The 18,337-nt window shown below is 53.5% G+C and overlaps 1 protein-coding gene and 1 long non-coding RNA gene across 16 annotated transcripts in view; both read right to left on the reverse strand.

Annotated features, from left to right (window-relative positions):
• The window catches only part of TNS1 (tensin 1), a 216,229-nt gene that overhangs the window by 87,916 nt on the left and 109,976 nt on the right, over positions 1–18,337 (reverse strand). For 13 of the 15 annotated variants that reach the window (XM_061384478.1, XM_061384457.1, XM_061384530.1 and 10 more), the window contains 8 exons: positions 12,728–12,777; positions 10,354–10,525; positions 7,220–7,270; positions 6,060–6,182; positions 5,638–5,702; positions 4,010–4,093; positions 809–921; positions 98–158 (listed from right to left, as the gene is read on the reverse strand). In XM_061384478.1, the coding sequence (XP_061240462.1) occupies positions 98–158; positions 809–921; positions 4,010–4,093; positions 5,638–5,702; positions 6,060–6,182; positions 7,220–7,270; positions 10,354–10,525; positions 12,728–12,777 (719 nt within the window). Of the gene's footprint in view, positions 1–97; positions 159–808; positions 922–4,009; positions 4,094–5,637; positions 5,703–6,059; positions 6,183–7,219; positions 7,271–10,353; positions 10,526–12,727; positions 12,778–14,211; positions 14,494–18,042; positions 18,168–18,337 lie in introns of those variants that run through there. The other 2 variants (XM_061384512.1, XM_061384501.1) reach the window with 2 other exon arrangements.
• LOC133228776 (uncharacterized) lies at positions 8,452–10,347 on the reverse strand. Its single transcript, XR_009730363.1, has 2 exons — positions 9,779–10,347; positions 8,452–9,638 (listed from the first exon to the last, which is right to left on the reverse strand). It is a non-coding gene; the product is annotated as an uncharacterized LOC133228776 (long non-coding RNA).

Here is an 18,337-nt window from a genome sequence, read left to right on the forward strand (position 1 = left end):
CCTAGAAAAGGTTCTAAACACCCCTCCAATCCCTGTCCCCAGTCCTCAGCCTCAGTTCTCCAACATTCCTGGCCTCTCATTCCTGCGGAATACCTACTAGATGCCAGATGTGTAGACAGGTTGCATGGCCTGGTAGATCCGGAGAAATGGTCGACACCCTGTAAAGGAGGGGTGGTGTTAGCCAAGACAGCAGAAATAGCCAGAGGAGGAAGGGGGAGAGGAGAGATGCAGGAAGGAAGGACCAACCAGGAGGAAGAAGAGTGAGCAGGGGAAGGAGGAAAAGAGGAAGGAGAAATGGGAAAAGAACGAGGGAAAAAATGCTAACTTTTCATTAAAGGCATTTTGAGGGACTTCCCTGGTGGTCCAGTGGTTAAGGATCTGCCTTCCAATGTTGGAGACACGGGTTTGATCCCTGATCGGGGAACTAAGATCCCACCTGCCACGGGGCAACTAAGCCCGCACACAACTAGAGAGAAGCCTGCATGCTGCGATGAAAGACCCCATATTCTGCAAGGAACCCCAATGCAGCCAAAATTAAATAAATAAATCAATATTTGTAAAATAATAGAGACATTTTGAGTTTAAGAACGTGGTCACATCCAGCATCACCTGCCGGCAGGCACTGCCAGTATTAAACCCACTTTGCAGATGAGTCAACTGGGGTGCAAAGAAACAGGAAGTGGTACAGTTGAGACGCCAAGCCTAAGACTTGGCAGCTAGCCAGCATTTTTACCACCTAACACTGCCTCCTCAGAGAAGGAGATGGAAGACAGGAGGAGAATGGAAGCCAGGGGGTTCAGAGAGTTACCTCCTTTAGACTCGAAGTTGGGGATGCCGTGCATGATCACGTGGTGCAGAAACAAGGGCTTGTTGTTCATTTTGATGGAGCCAGAGAGCAGGCCGCTGAAATAATGCACGTACCTGGAGCAGGGAGGGGGCGGCTTCAGCCAGGGAGGCCTGCGCTAGAATACAGCCATCCTGTTCTCTTTCTCCCCAGCACACTGCCCTAGGTGGCCCTGCTGACTCCCCACCATCTCCATCAGCCTCCAGGTCTCCTGACACCTGGGGTCTTCTCCACCCTTGCTGCCTGTACAGGTACCGATACACCTAGAGTGGAGTCCAGCCAAACCTCCCACTTGGGGTTCTCCAGCGCCCCCTGGTGGTCAATGTGGCCATCTCTTTCCTGCTTCACTCCCGGCCCAGGAATCTCCAGCTGGACCAAATTTCCTCCCACACATCCCTGACAGGCATCATTTAGCTGTTCACTACAGAACAAGGCAGGATGATCAACCATCAAACAGCTCTGACACCCTGACCCCCAGCCCAAACCAAGTTTACATTTGTACCCATAGGCCCCAGTTCTGTCCCTACAGACGCACCAGCCACATAACAATATAGCAAATAGTAAGAGCTTAATAATTTTAGTCCTTTGCTTTTTCTTGCCTGGAGAATCCCACAGACAGAGGAGCCTGGCGGGCTACATCCAGTGGTCATCCATCCACTGAAGTGACTTAGCACTCATGCAAAAAGGGTACAAAGTTACTCTATAGCACTTCATTTGATACTGAAGGATATCTAACTTCCATTAAGTAGTCCTATCTTTAGAGTCAACATTCCCCAATTCCCTTAACAAGGATCTCGCTAGAAGACTGGAAGGAAAAGCCACCCGCACTCCTAGAAGAAAGGGAAAACTAATCCAGAAAGAGTCATGAGCCTCCCAAAGACACAGCAAGAGGGCACAAAGGTGAGAGGGGAGCAGGTGGGAGGAGCAGGGAACCAGTCTGACTCCGATGCGTCTACTAGAAGGAGGGGCCAGTCCATTTGGTCAGTGCTTCCTCCTCTCCTGACTGGCCAGAGGATGCCACTCTGGGTCAGCTGGACCAATCAGAATGTATTCTGATTTGAGGTGAGTGGGACCAGAACCCTCATGACCTTGACAATGGTCTCGTCCTGACTCTCAGCTCCTTGGCCCACCTCCAGGCCTGTGGGCCTCTGTCCCTGGGCTGGGGTGGGGCCACCTTGGACTACCCTAGCAAGATAATCTGATGGGCAGCACCAGCTCCTATTCAAGCCCCTACCCAGCCCCCAGCCCCGTTGCTCAAACCGGAAACCTGGAATGGCAGGTTCCTATCAGATCTTCTGATCGTGCCAACAGGATGTGTCTGTGTGCTGGGGACAATGAACCCAGGGGTGGGGTGACAATGAATGGGGGAGCTGCAGGCAAAGCTCCTCCCTCCCTCTTTCCCTGCCCTCCACTCCTCCAGCTGATCCAATCCCTGGAAGTAACACTGACAAGGCGGGAAAGTGGCAACAAATGCCACTTCCCCAACGGTCGCACTTCCACATTTGAGCACAGACAGAATTACCCACCCATGAGCAGATGCAGCTACAGATATGAGCGGCAAGGCAGATACAAGGCAGATAATATAAACACAGACACACACACCCCCCAATGGCACGCTATGTAAGCACACACTGAGCACGGTGGAATCCTTGAACCATCCTATTCCTGAGAGTAACACTAATCCCTGTCCTCCAGGCTTTTAGCTGCAGAGATGTGACTGCCCTGCCCACACCCTCCACGCCACATCGTACCATCATAAACATCATGCTCCTCTTATCTGAATTTAATCTTTTAAGGCCAAGGGCCAGACTTGTGACCAAGGCCACCAGCCATATGTAGCAAGCCAGGATCTTGAACAATTTTTGATATTCTAGTAAAAGAACTCAAAAAAAGAACTGTAGCAGCAAGCCAGGATCTTGAACAAATTTTTGATAATCTAGTAAAAGAACTCAAAAAAAGAGCTCTAGCAGTTCTTTCCTCCCTGGGAAGACTCTCACTGACCCACTGCTGCTGTGTCTGACAGCCTAGTCAGAATTTTCTGCACAGAAAGATATTCCCTTTCCGATCTCTGACCCAGAAGCTAGCTGCCCACTGCCTTGTGCTGGTTGTGAGGCTCTGGTGGCCTAAGGGCTCATTCGCTTCTGCTTGGGCTTCCTCTACAATCGCAGAAACACAATCCCCAGCGGAGCCAGCACACTTTTAGCCAGGCAAGATGGAGGCGATGGGGTGTGAGTTGGGAATCCCCTGCCTGGAGAGGTTGGGAAGCTCCAGGACCTGCAGCTAGGAGGTCCTGCTTTGCCTGGTCAGTGTTCCAAGGGGCTGGAAAAGTCAATGAAACACCGCGGCCTTCATACCTGCTACCTGGACCCTTTACCTCAGGCCTTCACTCATATGCTTCCTTCTCCCTTCTCAGACCTCACCTTACATGGCATCTTCTCAGAATGGTCAGTCCATCGGAATCAGCCTCTCACATCCACCCCCATCACACTCTCTAGCTCATCATGTTCTATTTTGGCTTTTTCCCCTTCAAAGCATTTATCACTGTCTAAAATGACCCTGATGGTCTATTGTATAAAGTTCTCAACAGAATAATCAGCTTACTAAGGGCTAAAGATCATCCTGTTCAAGTAGATATTGCCAGCACTTGGAACATTAACTAGAGTCTCAAAAATTTGCCAGACAAATGAAGAAATCCATTCCTACCCTGCTTCCTGCATGGGCTGTTGTGGACCACATCGTTGAGAGCCCTTCGTAAAATTTTAAAGCTCTCACAGCAGAAAGGGACCCTCATCATGAATGAGTGTCTGTCACCTCCTCAGAGCAGATGGCAATAACTTTAGCCTCCTGCAGACCCATCCAAACACAGGACCAAGAACGGCACTGCTTTCTCATACAAGCTGTCTCCTCACACCCCCGACTCCCTACTGCTGGGCCCGCTGCTCTCTGGCACCAACCTCAGGAGCCAACTGCTGTGCCCCACTGTGGGCACACACAGCTGCCCACAGGCTCCTGAGTTCATGCCCCTCCAGGCTGGACCTGAACATGCATGCTTGGCACACCACCACATAGGTACACTGTGCAGTCCCATGGGTTCACGAGGCTGGTTCCCACATACAGCGCACACACACACATGTATGTACTGGGCCAAGAGCCCTGGAGACCCACCTCCTCTGGGATGGTTGGCCAATGGGTACAATCTTATCCTCGTAGAACCGTTTCATCGCAAACCGGTCCAGGGCCTGGTCGGCACTGTGCGGAGAGACAGGTGGTCAGAGGAGCCAACTTCCACGATCCCCCTGTCCCCCTACCCCTGCTCCCCAGACCTGCAGAGCCCTCCAGGCACTCTGTCCTGAGATGCTTTCAGGAAAGGGTTGCTCCAGCATCCCTCCCTCCTGTGTGCTGCAATACTCAGCACAGGGGCCTTAGAACCAGACATCCTGGGAGCCCGTCTCAAGTCTACCACTGACTTAGTAGCCCCTGGTCTTTGGGGCAGGTTACTTAACCTTCCTGAACCTGATTTTCCTTTCCTGGCAAATGAGGTGATAACTATGCCTTCTTCGAATGTTGTTACAGCAATTGAGAGAGATAACATCTCTAAAGAGCTTGGCACATGTGGGCCCACAGTAGGTGCACAGGCAGTGTTCACCATTAAGCAAAGATTAAGCCGGGTCAAGTTTCTTAAAGTCATAAAACTACCGTCCTATTGGCAAGCCCTTCAGAGAACACTCCTCGAAGAGGTCACTTTATAAAGAGACAGATCATATAGCTCCGCCGTTCTAGACTCTCCACCAATGTCCCTCTTAGAATAAACCCCAAAGTCCTCACCAAGGGTTGCAAGGCCCCTGGATCTGCCCCCTTGCAGCTTCACTTCCTAGTCTTTGTCCCTTCAATCTTTCGGCTCCAAACATGCCAGGCCCTGGCATTCCCATTGCTGGCATTTGCCCTACTCTCTTCTCTGCCTGGAAGGTCCTCTGCCACCACCACCCCCCAGACCACACATGAGTCAGTCCTTCCCAGCCTCCTGCCACTTAATTCCAGTCTCTGCTCACATATCACCTCCTGGAGAGACCTCCCCACTGTCTTGCTTCAGTCTCTGTTCCCAAAGGACTTGCCTCCTGCCCTTAGGGATGTGTTTGTTCACTTATTTAACACTCACGAGGGCAGTGGCCCACCTTTGCCCACTGCTCTATTCTCAGCACCTAGAACAGCTTGCACAGTGACTGTTCTGTAACCATTGTCAAATGACAGAATGAATGGACCAACTCCTCTGCCTCTCTGCAAAGCCAAATCAGAATGGAACCCATGGCTGGCTGTTTCCTGTTCTTGCTGCAAACTCCAAAGTGGGAAGATGCCCGTGATGGCCAGAGGCAGGGGCATGGATGAGAAAATGTCTAGGTGGCTCAGCTGCACCCAGATGTGTTCCAACATTTCCTTGTGACTCCCTCGCTGCTCTTTGGGGTAAATAGAAGGCAGTTTGGCAAAGGAAAGTGGCCCCAAGAAGCCAGCTGGATGGGGCGCCCATGCAGGGTCTGCCTCCCACAGCTGCCCCCCGACCCTTGGGGCCCCAGATAGGAGGATGGTCTCTGCTCTATGCTACCCTCTGTCCAAGGGCCCCTACCCCAGAGCTGTGGGCGGGGACTTTCTCCTTTCTGGGGGCTCCTCACCCTGTCCTCAGCTTCTCTTGTCTCCTCTGTCCTCATCCTCCAATTCCAAGGAAGGCCGAGGCCTTGGGTGGGTGGGGAAGGGGGTCCTGCTGTCAACATTCAGAGAACAGGAGACTTGGGTTCTCTTACCTGGCAGAAATGTTGCTGTAGTGCATGTAAGCCGCGATCACAACGCCGATCCTACCTCGGTTTCCCTGAAAGAGCCCCAAACACAAAAGCCTTCACTGTTAAGGCCGGCCCTCCCACCCCAGAGCCCAACCAAAAGCCTTAAAGAAAAGGGGCTGGAGAGAGGGGGAGTGGCTCTCAGACAGAAAAGGAGGAGGGAGGAAGCAGGTGGGGCTGAATCTTAAAAAGAAGAAACAGTAGATTATCCACCACACCTGAGGGCCCCACAGGCTGGTAGACCCCGTTTCTCGTGGGTGCCGCCCCAGACAGAATGCATTATCCCCAAGAAGGAGAATACACACAAAGTTGCACACTCACACAATCCAATGACACGGGCAGGTACACGCACTCATTGCACACACGCACCGTGCCATCCCCGCTCTGACCTTGTTGTGTAGGACGACCACGTTGTGGGGGTCTGCATTGAGCCAGGTGTCCATGGCCTTGCAGACGCTGCAGATCTTCTCCAGGGCCGGGGTGTGGAGGTCGGGCCAGCCAAATTCCAGGACCTGTGGCCCAAGCCATGAGTAAGAAGTGGCAGAAGCACAGAGACCCAACATGGGTGGGGGACAGTGAGGGGACGTTAGTTCCCGCCTTGCCCATCAACCCTACTCGGAGGCAGGGGTGTGGAGGCTGAGGACACTGGTCTAAGACTTTGTTCTGACACCGCTCCCTGTGGGGCCTCAGGTTAGTCACCACCTCTACCCCAGCCCCAGCCCCAGTTTCTCACATGTGTATAATGCAAAAGCTTAGCACCCCCGAAGATCCCAGGTCCCTTTCACACAACTTTGACCTTAAGACAAGCTCTCCTCCCACACACTCCAGGGGCTGGCTCAGGGAGGAAGAAGGAAAGCGGAAGGCTGATCACAGCTCTTTCCCAGGCCCTGGACACACAAAGCATCAAGTTTTCAGGCCAAAAGAGGCCTGAGTGGGACAGAGAGTAGACCTGAATAGTAGTCATCAGGTTCCTTCAAACTTTAACTCACAGAACTTTAAAGTACAAGAAAACCTGTGTTCAGAAGGACCCAGAGAGTTCATCTAATCCAGCCCATCCACTTTTAGACAGGCAAACCAAGGCCCAGAGAACTCTGCCGCCCACCCAAGGTCACACAACGACGGTCACTGGACTCCAGGGGCTGGAGCGGCACGCAGAGCCCCTCCACACACACTCACTCAACAGCAGGTGAAAGAACGTTGGCTGTCGGAAGCCTGCACTGGCGATTCCCAGCCAGGGCAAATCCAGAAGACTCGTCATTAAGACTGAAAATCCCACAACCGCAGCCCCGCCCCAGGAACTCTGTGTGCACACCACCAGAGGCAGGCCTGGGTGGAAATGACTGTACTGAGCTTTGCTTTCTGTAATTCATATCACAGAAGCACTATGCGCTTTTCTATTTTCCAAAGAGAAGGGAGCACAGTGACTTTGAACAGGCTTTGCAAACAGTCACAGCACTTTCCTCCAAGATTCTAACATGGGATCTTCAGAGTAAGGGAGCCCAGGCAAGGAGAACTCCCCCAAAAAAACCCCCAAACAGCACAGGCTCACCTTGGCGTGGAGCTTTGTGATGTCAGGTCTCCGCTCAGAGAGGTTGAAAAGCTAGAAGGAGGAAAAGGAAGAGGTTGTGAGAAGGCAGCCCTTTCTCTCTCTCTGTCTTCCCTGCTGGAAATTCTACTACATGAACACACATGAAGCCCCACCAGACACACACAGACTGATGGGAACCAACTACAGGTTCTCAGGATGAACAGGGAGACAGAGACAGGTATGCAGACACTCAGCCCCACCTCTGGATGAGCAGACATCCTGATCTGAAGGTGAGAAGGGGATGGAATCTGTCTTGGGCCCCACGGGCCACCCCCAAGGTGAGCATCTCTCCACACTGTATGGAGATCCAGTGGTGGCAACTGGTAAGCATTTGGCCATCTCTGGTCTCTACTTCACATGGTGCCTTTAGAAACTCACCCCATGGAGATGCAACTGCTATGTGGTCAGACACCCTCTATCAAAGGGTGCAAATCATGCTGGGTGGACCCTCTCAGATCCTTGACCTCCCAGGAGACATCCCCTGACACTTGACCACATCCCACAGGAACCCCCCTGTCTCTGAATTCCTGTCTTCCATCTCTGGAGGAGGCAGGCAGAACTCCCAACATCCAGCTCAAGGCCTGGGAAACTCAAAGGCCTCTGTGATATCTCCTGGGGAGAGAAGAGGACCACAGAGTCTGGAATGGGTGGGACAGAGTGAGGAAGGTACAGCAGAGACTCATGGAACTCTGGACTCCTGAAATTGGGCAGGATCTTAAATGGCTTCTGGTCCACTTTTCATAGGCTTCCCTGTTGGCTCAGTCAGTAAAGAGGCTGCCTGCAATGCAGGAGACCCAGGTTCAATCCCTAGCTCGGGAAGACCCCCTGGAGAAGGGAATGGCAGTATTCTTACCTGGAAAATCTTATGGACAGAGAAACCTGGTGGGCTACAGTCCATGGGGTCGCAAGAGTCAGACATGACTTAACGACTAAACCACTACATTACATCACTCTTGAGTCCCATAAAGGAATATGCTTTATGCCAGTAACAACAGCTACCACTTGGGTGTTCCCAGACAGCCAGGCCACACTAAGGACTTGACATTTGACAAGCTGCCTTAATTCTCTCCACAACCTCTGAAATAGATAGTGTCATTAGGCCCATTTTACAGATGGTATCCTAAGGCTTAGTGAGGCTAAGTGCCAGGATCAGACAGTTAGTAGGAGCAGAGTCAGCATAGAACTTTCTGATGTTTAAAGCTGGATGTCTTTTTTTTTTTTTTTGGCTGCGCCATGCAGCATGTGGAATCTTAGTCTCCAAACCAGGGATTAAACCCATGTCCCCTGCAGTGGAAGTATGCAGTCTTAACCACTGGCCAGTCAGGGAAGTCCCTAAAGCCAGACTCTTAACAACGTCCAACATAGCTGACGGATGGGTCTCTATAGAGGGTCGAATGGTGTCCCACAAAAATTCATGTCCACCCAGAACTTCAGAATGTGACCTTATTTAGAAACAGGTCCTTTGCTGATGTAAGTACTCAAGGGTCTGGTGATGAGATCATCCTGGCTTCAGAGTGGGCCCCAAATCCAGTGACTGTGTCCTTATAAGAAGAGGAGAGGACACACAGACATGGGAAGAAGGACGGTCATGTGATGATGGAGGCAGAGACTAGGGCAAGGCGCCTATAGGCCAAGGAGCCACCAGAAGATGGGAGAAGGCAAGGAGAATTCTCCCCTACAGGATTCAGATGGAGCACAGCCCCAGTGACACCTTGACTCGGACTCCTAGCTTCCAGAACCGAGGAAAAATTAATTTTGTTGTCTTAAGCCACCTAATTTGTGGGAATTAGTTACAGCAGCCCTGGGGACCTAACACAGTCCCTACACCCTGCCTCTGCTCTCTCACCGTGTCACAGCCGGTCCATGAGTCCAGCCCACATGTACCTTCCTATAAAGTGGGCCTGAGCCCTCCTCTGGGGCCAGGATAGCTCCAATCCCCTGGCCAGCCTTTCTGACCCCCATAGTGGGTGAGGAGTCGAGGATAACCTCCTCCACATTGGTTGGGAGATTCTCCTGTCCCAAGTACGATTCTCTGTTCAGCAACGCGAGGTCCCTCAAAACACACCCTGCCACAGCTCTGCCCTAAGACTTCTCAGAGGCGCTGACAGTGTGACACCTCTGCTACTTCCTGACGCTGTGACCTCAGGCAAATACCCCACCTCTCTGTGCTCCTGCAGTAGCTGCTTCCTAGGGCTGTAGTGATGTTAAATATGTGGGAAGGAGTTAGGACAGGGCCTGGATCATCACAGGTGCTCAATAACATGAGCGTCACCATCAGCGTCCCTTCTCCTGGTCAACACACACGTACACCCACACACATACAGACACACCACATGCACACACAACCCACTTGTACACATATACACACAAGCACACATACCTATACACATACACATATAGACACACCACATGCATACACACAGCCCACTTGTACACATACATGCACAAGCACACACATACCCATAAACATGCAAACACACAAGGACAAGCACACACACTCCACGGTACACATACATGCACAGGCACACATACCTATACACACACACATACAGACACTCCACATGCACACACACACCCCACTTGTACACATACACGCACAAGCACACACACACAATACAAACCACACATACCCATACACATGCACACATATAAAGACAAGCACACACACACACACACAGACACACCACATGCACACACACACCCCACTTGTACACATACATGCACAAGCACACATACACACACAAACCACACATACCCACACATGTGCACACACAGGACAAGCACACACAATCCACTGTACACATACACATACAAGCACACATACAAACCACACATACCATACACATGCACACACAGGACAAGCACACACACACACGACTTGGCTCAGATGCTGTGTCCCAGCCACAGAGACTCTCCTCAGAGGACAGCTGGACAGTGAGTGAGGACTCAGACCATGAGACGCCCGAGGTCAGGGGCAGGTGAGAGAAGAGGGGAGAAGAGCTGGCGCAGGAGCGGCTGGGATGAGACTCCAGCAGGAAGAGGTGGCACGCAGAAAGGATGGGGCCCTGGACCAGTGGGCGGGGGCCCATCCTCACCAGGTAGTTGCCTCCATGTTTGGACTTGAGCATCTGGGCCACCTCGCGGAGGTTGCTCCGGAAGTTCTCCTCATTGGCTGTGCTGGGGAAGGAGACGGCGATGATCCTCTCGGTGACGTACACCAGGTCCAGCTCACAGCTGTCCTCCGTGGTCCGGCTCGTACTCATGTTTCTGGGGAGACAGCAGGCAGCAGATCAGAATCCAGGCCCCCAGGACGAGGTCCAGGAACCTGCACCCCTCCACACCATACATGGCCCCCAGATCTAACCCAGGAGGGCTTGGCTGCTCCCTGACTCTGAGCCAAGGCCAGAGGCTTCCCCGGGGCAAGGCCAGTGTAGCCCTCAAGGCCAGTCTGGGAGAGCCGGGGAGAACAGAGCTGCGCAGAAGCCGGCAAGGATCTCAAGCCGTTTCAGAAACAAAGAGTAATGACACTAGTCCTACGTGTTCATCAGTCCTGTCGGCATCGCCTTCAACCTGTGATCCCAGAGGTCAGAGCCAGGGCCAGAACCAGCCAGGGCCCAGGAGTCCAGCTCAGCCTCCCAACATACAGCAGCCACCTGGTCTGGCAGAAGCTTCTCGAAGGATCCAGGGAGAGCTCCAGAGAGGAAGGAGAGCCTGAAGCGAGGGCTCTTGCATCCCAGAGCTGAGCCTTCTACCGCCCTCTGCTTGCTCTGAGCTGTGGCATGGGCGGGGAGGCCCTCAGGGGTAGGGGCAGCTCAGGTGACACGCTCACCTGGGCTCCAGGTAAGCCAGACCACAGCGCACATTCCAGCCCTCCCTGGAGGCAAGCTGACTCCTGCCCTTTGTTCCTGGCTCTCCCCCCACCTCTGGCAGCTCCCACCGCCTCCGGGGCTGCTTCCTGCCAGTGACCTCCCTGGTTTCTAAGGGCCCAGGAGGCCGAGGATGCTGCCACAGTGGCAGGGGACTCCCAGACATCCCAGTGCCATCTGAGCTCCTAAGAGAGGTAGGGAGCTGCCTGGGCCGGCACTGAGTGAGAGGAAGCGAGGGCTCACACCTTTACACCTCACCCAGCTGCTCTTCCAGAGGAGGGTCCAGGCTGAGCTGACGGGATGGGGAAAGGGGTCTCGGGAAATTGGCAACCCATTCCAAAGCCCCCCAGCGGCTTCTAGGGGCACCTCATACCGTTCTTACCCCATCACCAGCCTCCTGCTTCCCCTCACTACCCAAGATGGACCACACTCATGTTGATAACCTCTCACTACCTCCGGGTAAAGCTGGGACTGGAGGGGCAGTGGGAGGGATACCACTGGGGTGTTTCAGAGTGATGGGGCGGCAGTAGGGTGTACAGCCCCAGGACACCAAGAACCGGGGCAGAATCCAAATCTCCTCCAGGGTTAGCTCTGAGCCAATTGTATAGATGGGGCTTGGAGACAGGGGAGCCAAAGGTGACATATAGCTTCTCCATGGGGACAGTGACTGGGACGCAGTGATAGAGATGCCAGTGTGCTGGGAGCCCACTGTGAATTTGGCCTCCGAGTCCTGATCATTCCTGGCCCTGCAGCCTATGGGGGTGGGGCTCCTACTGAAGGCGGAACAGCGCCACCACCTGGACAACATCAGCATCGAACTCTGCACCCACCGATTCTCAGCTACAAGGGAGGAGGGATCTGCTAAGGGGGCCCTCCACTCTCTGTAGACAGCTGGCAGTAGGACTACTGCCCACTGGGAGCTTCAGCTACACACCAAGCCCTCTCTGGCTGGGGCTCCAGATCCCTGGGGCCAGATTCTCACTCATCTCAGAAGCCTCGGATGAAGGAGAGGCAGAGGAAGCCAAAAAAATCAGAGAACCTGGACCCAGGACAAAGTAACTCTGGATGAGCAAAGCACTGAGTCCCCTATGATCCCCTTGCCCCAGCCCCCATCAGCCCAGCCAGCCAGAGAACATTCCTTTTATAAATGACCCTCGAGTATCAGAAGCCACTGCTCATGGAAAGGAACAGTATCTAGCACGGGCCTCAATGCCAGCCAGTCCTGAAGGCAAATCCAAGTGCTACCTGTTGGTGGTTGCGTGACCTTTAACAAGTTGCCTCATTTCCCTGAGACCCAGTTTCTTCATCTGTCAAATGGGGATAAAATACTTACCCTGCAGGGTTGTTGCAAGGACTAGATGAGATCATGCAGGTAAATAAAGAATCTAGCTCAAGGACTGGCTTCAAACTAGAATTCAAAATATGACTGATTCCCAGTGGCATCTACCCACATCCTCTTGCTGTAGCTTCCATGTCTGCCATGCTCCCAACCAGTGGCTTCATGACTTTGGCATTAGAGACTCAAAGGCATGACTTGCTGGGAATACCCACAGTGACCTCACTGCCTGCCCCCCATCCCCTGCCCCCTATAGTCCAGGCATACCTGATGGGCTGGGGATGAGGCTGGACACTTGGTGTAACTCTGGTGGAACTCTGGGAAAGAGAAGAGAGGAGCAGCGTTAGGATGGGGACCAGCTGGACGGCAGGAGAGCAGCAGAGAGCTGTCCACACAAGTGGTCAGGGCCACGGGCAAACACAGATTTCCTTCTGCTTCTGCCAACATTCCAGCCCAGGTGCCCTAAAGCCCCACCAACACAGCAACTCAAAGCCAAAAGCAATCGATGCCAACCCCACGTGAGTGTGCCTGTGTGCCTGCAAGCCCCTGAGGGGAAGCGCTTTCCTCCCTCCGGGCAAGGAAAAAATTCCCAGTGCCCAGAAATGCACCAGGCCTGGGCTGGTGCCACCTGTATGGAGTACACACTCAATAAAGCAGTTACTAAATTGATGGACACTCATTTCACCTGGAAGTGCTGGATATCAAAACAGTAATCCCAAGTGGTGAACAGAGATTCAAGCATGAAAGAAGGAAAGATGAGAGCGCTAGCACCCCTCCGTCCAGCTCTGAACATTTCTTCTCTGCCCACCAGCTGCCTGCAAGCCTCTCCTTTAAAGCAGCAACACCAGGTCAGTCAAAAGTTTTGGGACAAGAAGCCACCAGGCACGATGTGTACCAACCAGAGCTAGGCAGCAAATCATGCTTCTAAGGACCCACTGCCCATTGTCTGTTACCTCCCTCATCCGCTCCCATCTCTAGGGTTGTCAACTGGTACAAAATTAGGCAAATGGACCCAAGTTGGTGTCCAAAACATCTCTGGGAAACTGTATGGTACGGCAACGAAAGTACAGGATCAGAGCCCCCACAGGATCCTATGGGCAGCCTTGCACTACTCAATGCTCTGAGCCTCTGTAATGCCACGAGTGCTATGCTGTGCTTAGCTGCTCTTCAGTCATCGCCGACTCTTTGCAACACCGTGGACTGTAGCCCTCCAGGCTCCTCTGTCCACAGGGATTCTCCAGGCAAGAATACTGGAGTGGGTTGCCATGCTCTCATCCAGGGGATCTTCCCAACCCAGGGATCAAACCCAGGTCTCCTTCATTGCAGGCAGATTCTTTACCATCTGAGCCACCAGGGAAGCCCCAATGTCACGAGTAAGATGCAACAATCCTCATGGGGTTATTTGAAGAGTAAAGGAAATTATGCACATCCAGCCCTTAGACATTCTTACCATTATTACATCGAGTACAATTAAAAGAATAGTTAGAGACACAAACAAACAGTTACCTCTATAGAAAAGCAAAATCCTGCATCACCAGCTGCTACCCATCCCTTCATCCACCTCACTCGATGCAGAATTGAAGCCCTACCTGGACACTCGCAGCCAGAGCCCTCTGAGCCCACTGGCACTTTCCAAACATGCCTGAGCCTCCCCTAAACCAGCCTTTCATGACCACCAAGCTGTATTCGCTTGGAGGAGAGAGGAGCACAGTCCACCAAAGAGAGGAGAAACCAAGGCTACAGCAACTCACCCCCAAGTCCTGACGACCAGCAGGATTCATCCTCAGACTCCGGGCTGGACCACTGGGGCCCCAAGAAGAGGAGCCCCCTTCAGCCCTCTCCACGCAGCACCAACGAGGCGGGGGTGGGTGGGCTCTGCAACCCCGCACCCAGCTGAGCCCCAAGTCAGGGCAGCCCCCTTAAGAAGAGGACTCTCCATCCAGCCTTTCGCAAGAAGGCTGCAGCCAGAGCCTGGGGCTGCAGCACAGCCCCAAAAAGCTCAGCCTAGAGGCAGCAGGAGGAAACAGCCAAGTTGTGCTGTCCAGCGGGAAGTTTCTCTGTCTCCACAGCTCTCTTGGCCCCGAGGACTTGGGTTTGCATGAGTCAGGCATGGGGAGTTGAGGGGTGGGAAGTGGGGCGGGGGGGCGGGCAGTAAGGAGGGGTTGAGTTGTGTTTGGTTTTTAAGACCCAAACCAGGCTGTTCCAAGACGACCCGCTCAGAGGAACGCAGAAACCCGACACTTCATCGGTCTCCGTTTCTCTGGTCCCTGATGAGGAGACGATGAACCTCCCCAGGCCCTAGGCCTGGCTCCAGGCCCCAGGGCCACCCTGCTATAAATAGCCCCTCGGGTTCCATCGACTGCTGATCCACAGCCATGTTTGGAGGAGGCCACTATAGCTGCTTCTAACAACTGGAAGCCACAACTATAGCCAAGGCTGGAGGTGTAGCCAGGACCACGGGGCCAGGCCCCCAGGAGCCTCAGGGATACTGAGCTGGGTTTGGTGGGGAGACTGGGGAGTCAAGAGCCTCCACTGGCGCAGGGGCGAAAGGGAAGCGCAGAGCAGGACAGCCAGGTCCTGCTTCTCCACCCCCCTCCCCAGTTACAACACTCCACATTCTTCAGCCTCCCCACCCCAAAAAGCCGGGAAAGATAAATAAAAACTTGGCCCCCGCAGAGTCTGGCCACACCGCCTCCAGAGGTGATAAGACAAAGTCCAAGCCGGCTCTGCGGCTGGAGGGGAGGGGGGAGGGGAGGCAGAGGAGGAAGCCGCCCTGGACAGTGACCCTCGTGCAGAGGATGGGGACGAACAGCTGGACGGTCATCCCCTGATGAATCACTGGGCTGCCCTCTCACTGACGGGGCTTCCTGTTTTCTGCAAAGTTTGGAAGCATGTGACACTCAGTAGCGGAAAGCAGACGTGCACAGGTAACACGTCTGGGGGTGGCTGGGCCGAGTCGCAGGGAGAACTAGAGAACCACAGATGGGCCGGGGGCGGGGGCGGGGCACGTGAGCAAAACAACTGAGGGCTCTGAGAAACACAGTGACCTCACAGACACAGGGCTGGAGACCGAGCCTCCAGCAGCTGGGACTCACACAGGGCCTTTCTCAGGAAGGCTGAGGTCTTCTCCGCACACCATCATCATACCCCCTCCCTCATTCAGTGAACGTTGCTGAGGGCCACCAGCTGGGCATAAGGCCCCCGACCTCAGAAAGCTTCCATCCTACAAAAGACAACTCTCATCTATGAAGCCCACGTGAGAAGCAGCTGTTTAGCCTCACTGACCGCTCTGTAGAATGGGTACAACACAGTCTGGTGTGATTTACCTGCTCCACCCAGAGCCTCTGGGGAAAACTACCCAAGGGTTTTACAAAGAGTTCTCTAGGGACTTCCTGGTCCAGTGGTTAAGAATTCCCCCTCCACTGCAGGGGACATGAGTTCGATCCCTGGTTGGGGAACTAAGATCCCACATGCTGCAGGGCAACTAAGCTCGCACGCTTACAACTAGAGAAAAGCCCATGCACAGCCACAAAGAGCCTGCGTGCCACACCTAAGACCTGATGCAGTCGAATAGATAAATACATTAAAAAAAAAAAAAAAGAATACTCGAAGATTTTATTTTATAAAGAAAAATAAGCTCTCGGTCTGCCCACCCATCCCTTCATCCACCTTTAATTCTGTTCCTTTCCTCTCTGGGGCTCTCAAAGCCATCTATCCACAGCTCTGAACTTCTTCCCTGCACCTCCCAAGACACAGATCCATAATAGAACTTCTGATCCAACTCCCATAGGCACCAAGATCTCTCCCCTACCATCATCACCAAAACGCAATCGCTCCTCTGCTTAAAGGACACTATAAAAGGAAATTCCACACCCTCCCCCAAACCGTGTCTTATGTCTCTTCCTATCAGCCAGTTCCTCCTGGTATCTAACCCTCACCCTTCCTGTTGCAGATTCCGCCAGCACCGTTGACCCTGGTCCTCAATGCCGGCAGGGGCTGCTGACCACCGCTCAGATGCTCCGGGGCAACTCAAGATCTGTGACCCTCGGCTCCGTTTTTCGCCTTCTCCTTCCCCACCATGCAGCAAGAGTGGGAACCCCAGGATCTGGGCGGGGTTGGTTTGGAGCAAAGACTGTGTGGGAAGAGTCCTGCCTTCTTTTGAGGTCCACAGACCAAACACAACAGCACTGGACCAAAGGGAAAGCTGTTTCCGGAGCCCAGGTCCCCAGGGGGCACAGTTGGGAGGAGGGTCTGTAAGCAGCAGCCATGTCAGGCAGCCAGAGACTGGTGACCAATCTACAGCGGGGGCCCTTCCCCACCCCGACATCTCCTCTGGGGGCTGCGGCCACCCCCTCCCCTCTGCACCAGCCCCTCCAGCCACACCCCTTCCTCTCTCCTTCCTGCCCACCCGCCTGGATTTTTCCAAAACAAAGTGCGACACAGCACACCATCCACAAACCCTGCAACACACCAGCCTTGCTGGAGGAAAACAGCCATTCCTGCCCTGTGAGTCCTGGGCCGCAGGCCAGAGACAGGAAAACAGCTCAACAAACAGGCACATTATCACAGCAGCAAGACCCTGAGCAGCAGCCACGCCGCTTCAGAAATGGTCTCCTCACCAGGAGAGAGGGCAAGAGAGCTCAGTGGTTGGGCAGGGGACCCTGGGGGTCACTCAGCCTGGGACAGGTTTCTGGGAACCTCAAAAACTAGGTTTTCTCTCTTCCTTCACAGTACACAGGTCATTCTAGAATCTGCTCACTTGCTCAGCTTTTCATGAACTCCTTTAACTAGACTAAGCAGACCAAGACTCATCACGTCCCTCCTCCCATATCAAGGCAAGACACCACTCTTAACCACCCCTGGCACGCACAGACACACACACTTTCATCCCCAATCAACAGATTTTCCCCTAAAAAACTTCTAATCCCAGCTAAGCGGCAACCTCTTTTTTCTCCAGGACCAAGGTCCGACACCCCCTCATGTCAAAAAGTTCTTCACGATGTCTAACTTCACTCTCTCCTGCTGCACCTTTACCTTGTTGGATCTATCTGGCCTGGGACGGCATTGTGGGGAGCAGCTGCCCTAGGACTCGACTTATAAGAACGTCCAGACCATTGGCTAAAAGGCTTGGTTCACACGACATCACCCTGTCCCCTGGGCAAGAGTCAGGAGTCCTGGAAACACCATATCCAGGCAGTGGTCCCAGGACGGAATGGAGAAGACAGATATTCATCGCATCTGTGAGCTCCTCCAAGCCTCTGTTTCCTCATCTATAAATGGATTCATAGCATCTGCCATAGTGGGATGTCATGGGGATCAAAAAATACCCAGGCCAGCTTCTGGCCCTTAGCCAAAATAACAGTGATAAGAATGGCTAACATGTATTGAGCATACAGTATTCACTTTGTGAATTCACTTTGTGAATTACAGAATTCACTTTGTGTCCGTTAAGCTGGTTAATCCTTAGTAGTAGGTACACAAAACATTACTTCCCCCCTGCACCCCAGCCCCAGAAACATCACAAATGTGGACAAGGATCCCTCTCGGCATGTGTACTCCGCACCCACAGGACCCGTGCATACCTTTTCCACTAATTTGAGAGGCATGTTCCTCCTCCTGGCCAGCCCCCGTGTGGCCCTGGGGACACCTCCGCCTTGCGGGGCTGGGCAATGTGGAGTGGCAGTGGGCTCCCCACCAACGTGCACTGCCTGCAGGAGCCTAGCGCCTCCCTCCCCGCCGTGGGTCAGGCAGCTGTCAGATGATACGGCCCCATGCCATCAACAGCTCCCCCTGTGCCAACCGCCAAAACCACTCCCTGTTCCTCTGCAGATCAGGGCGGGAGAGGATGGAGAGGCCCGCTGAGGGGTGAATTGTCAG

Source organism: Bos javanicus, chromosome 2, assembly GCF_032452875.1.
Source record: "Bos javanicus breed banteng chromosome 2, ARS-OSU_banteng_1.0, whole genome shotgun sequence".
Classification (NCBI taxonomy): Eukaryota; Metazoa; Chordata; class Mammalia; order Artiodactyla; family Bovidae; genus Bos; species Bos javanicus.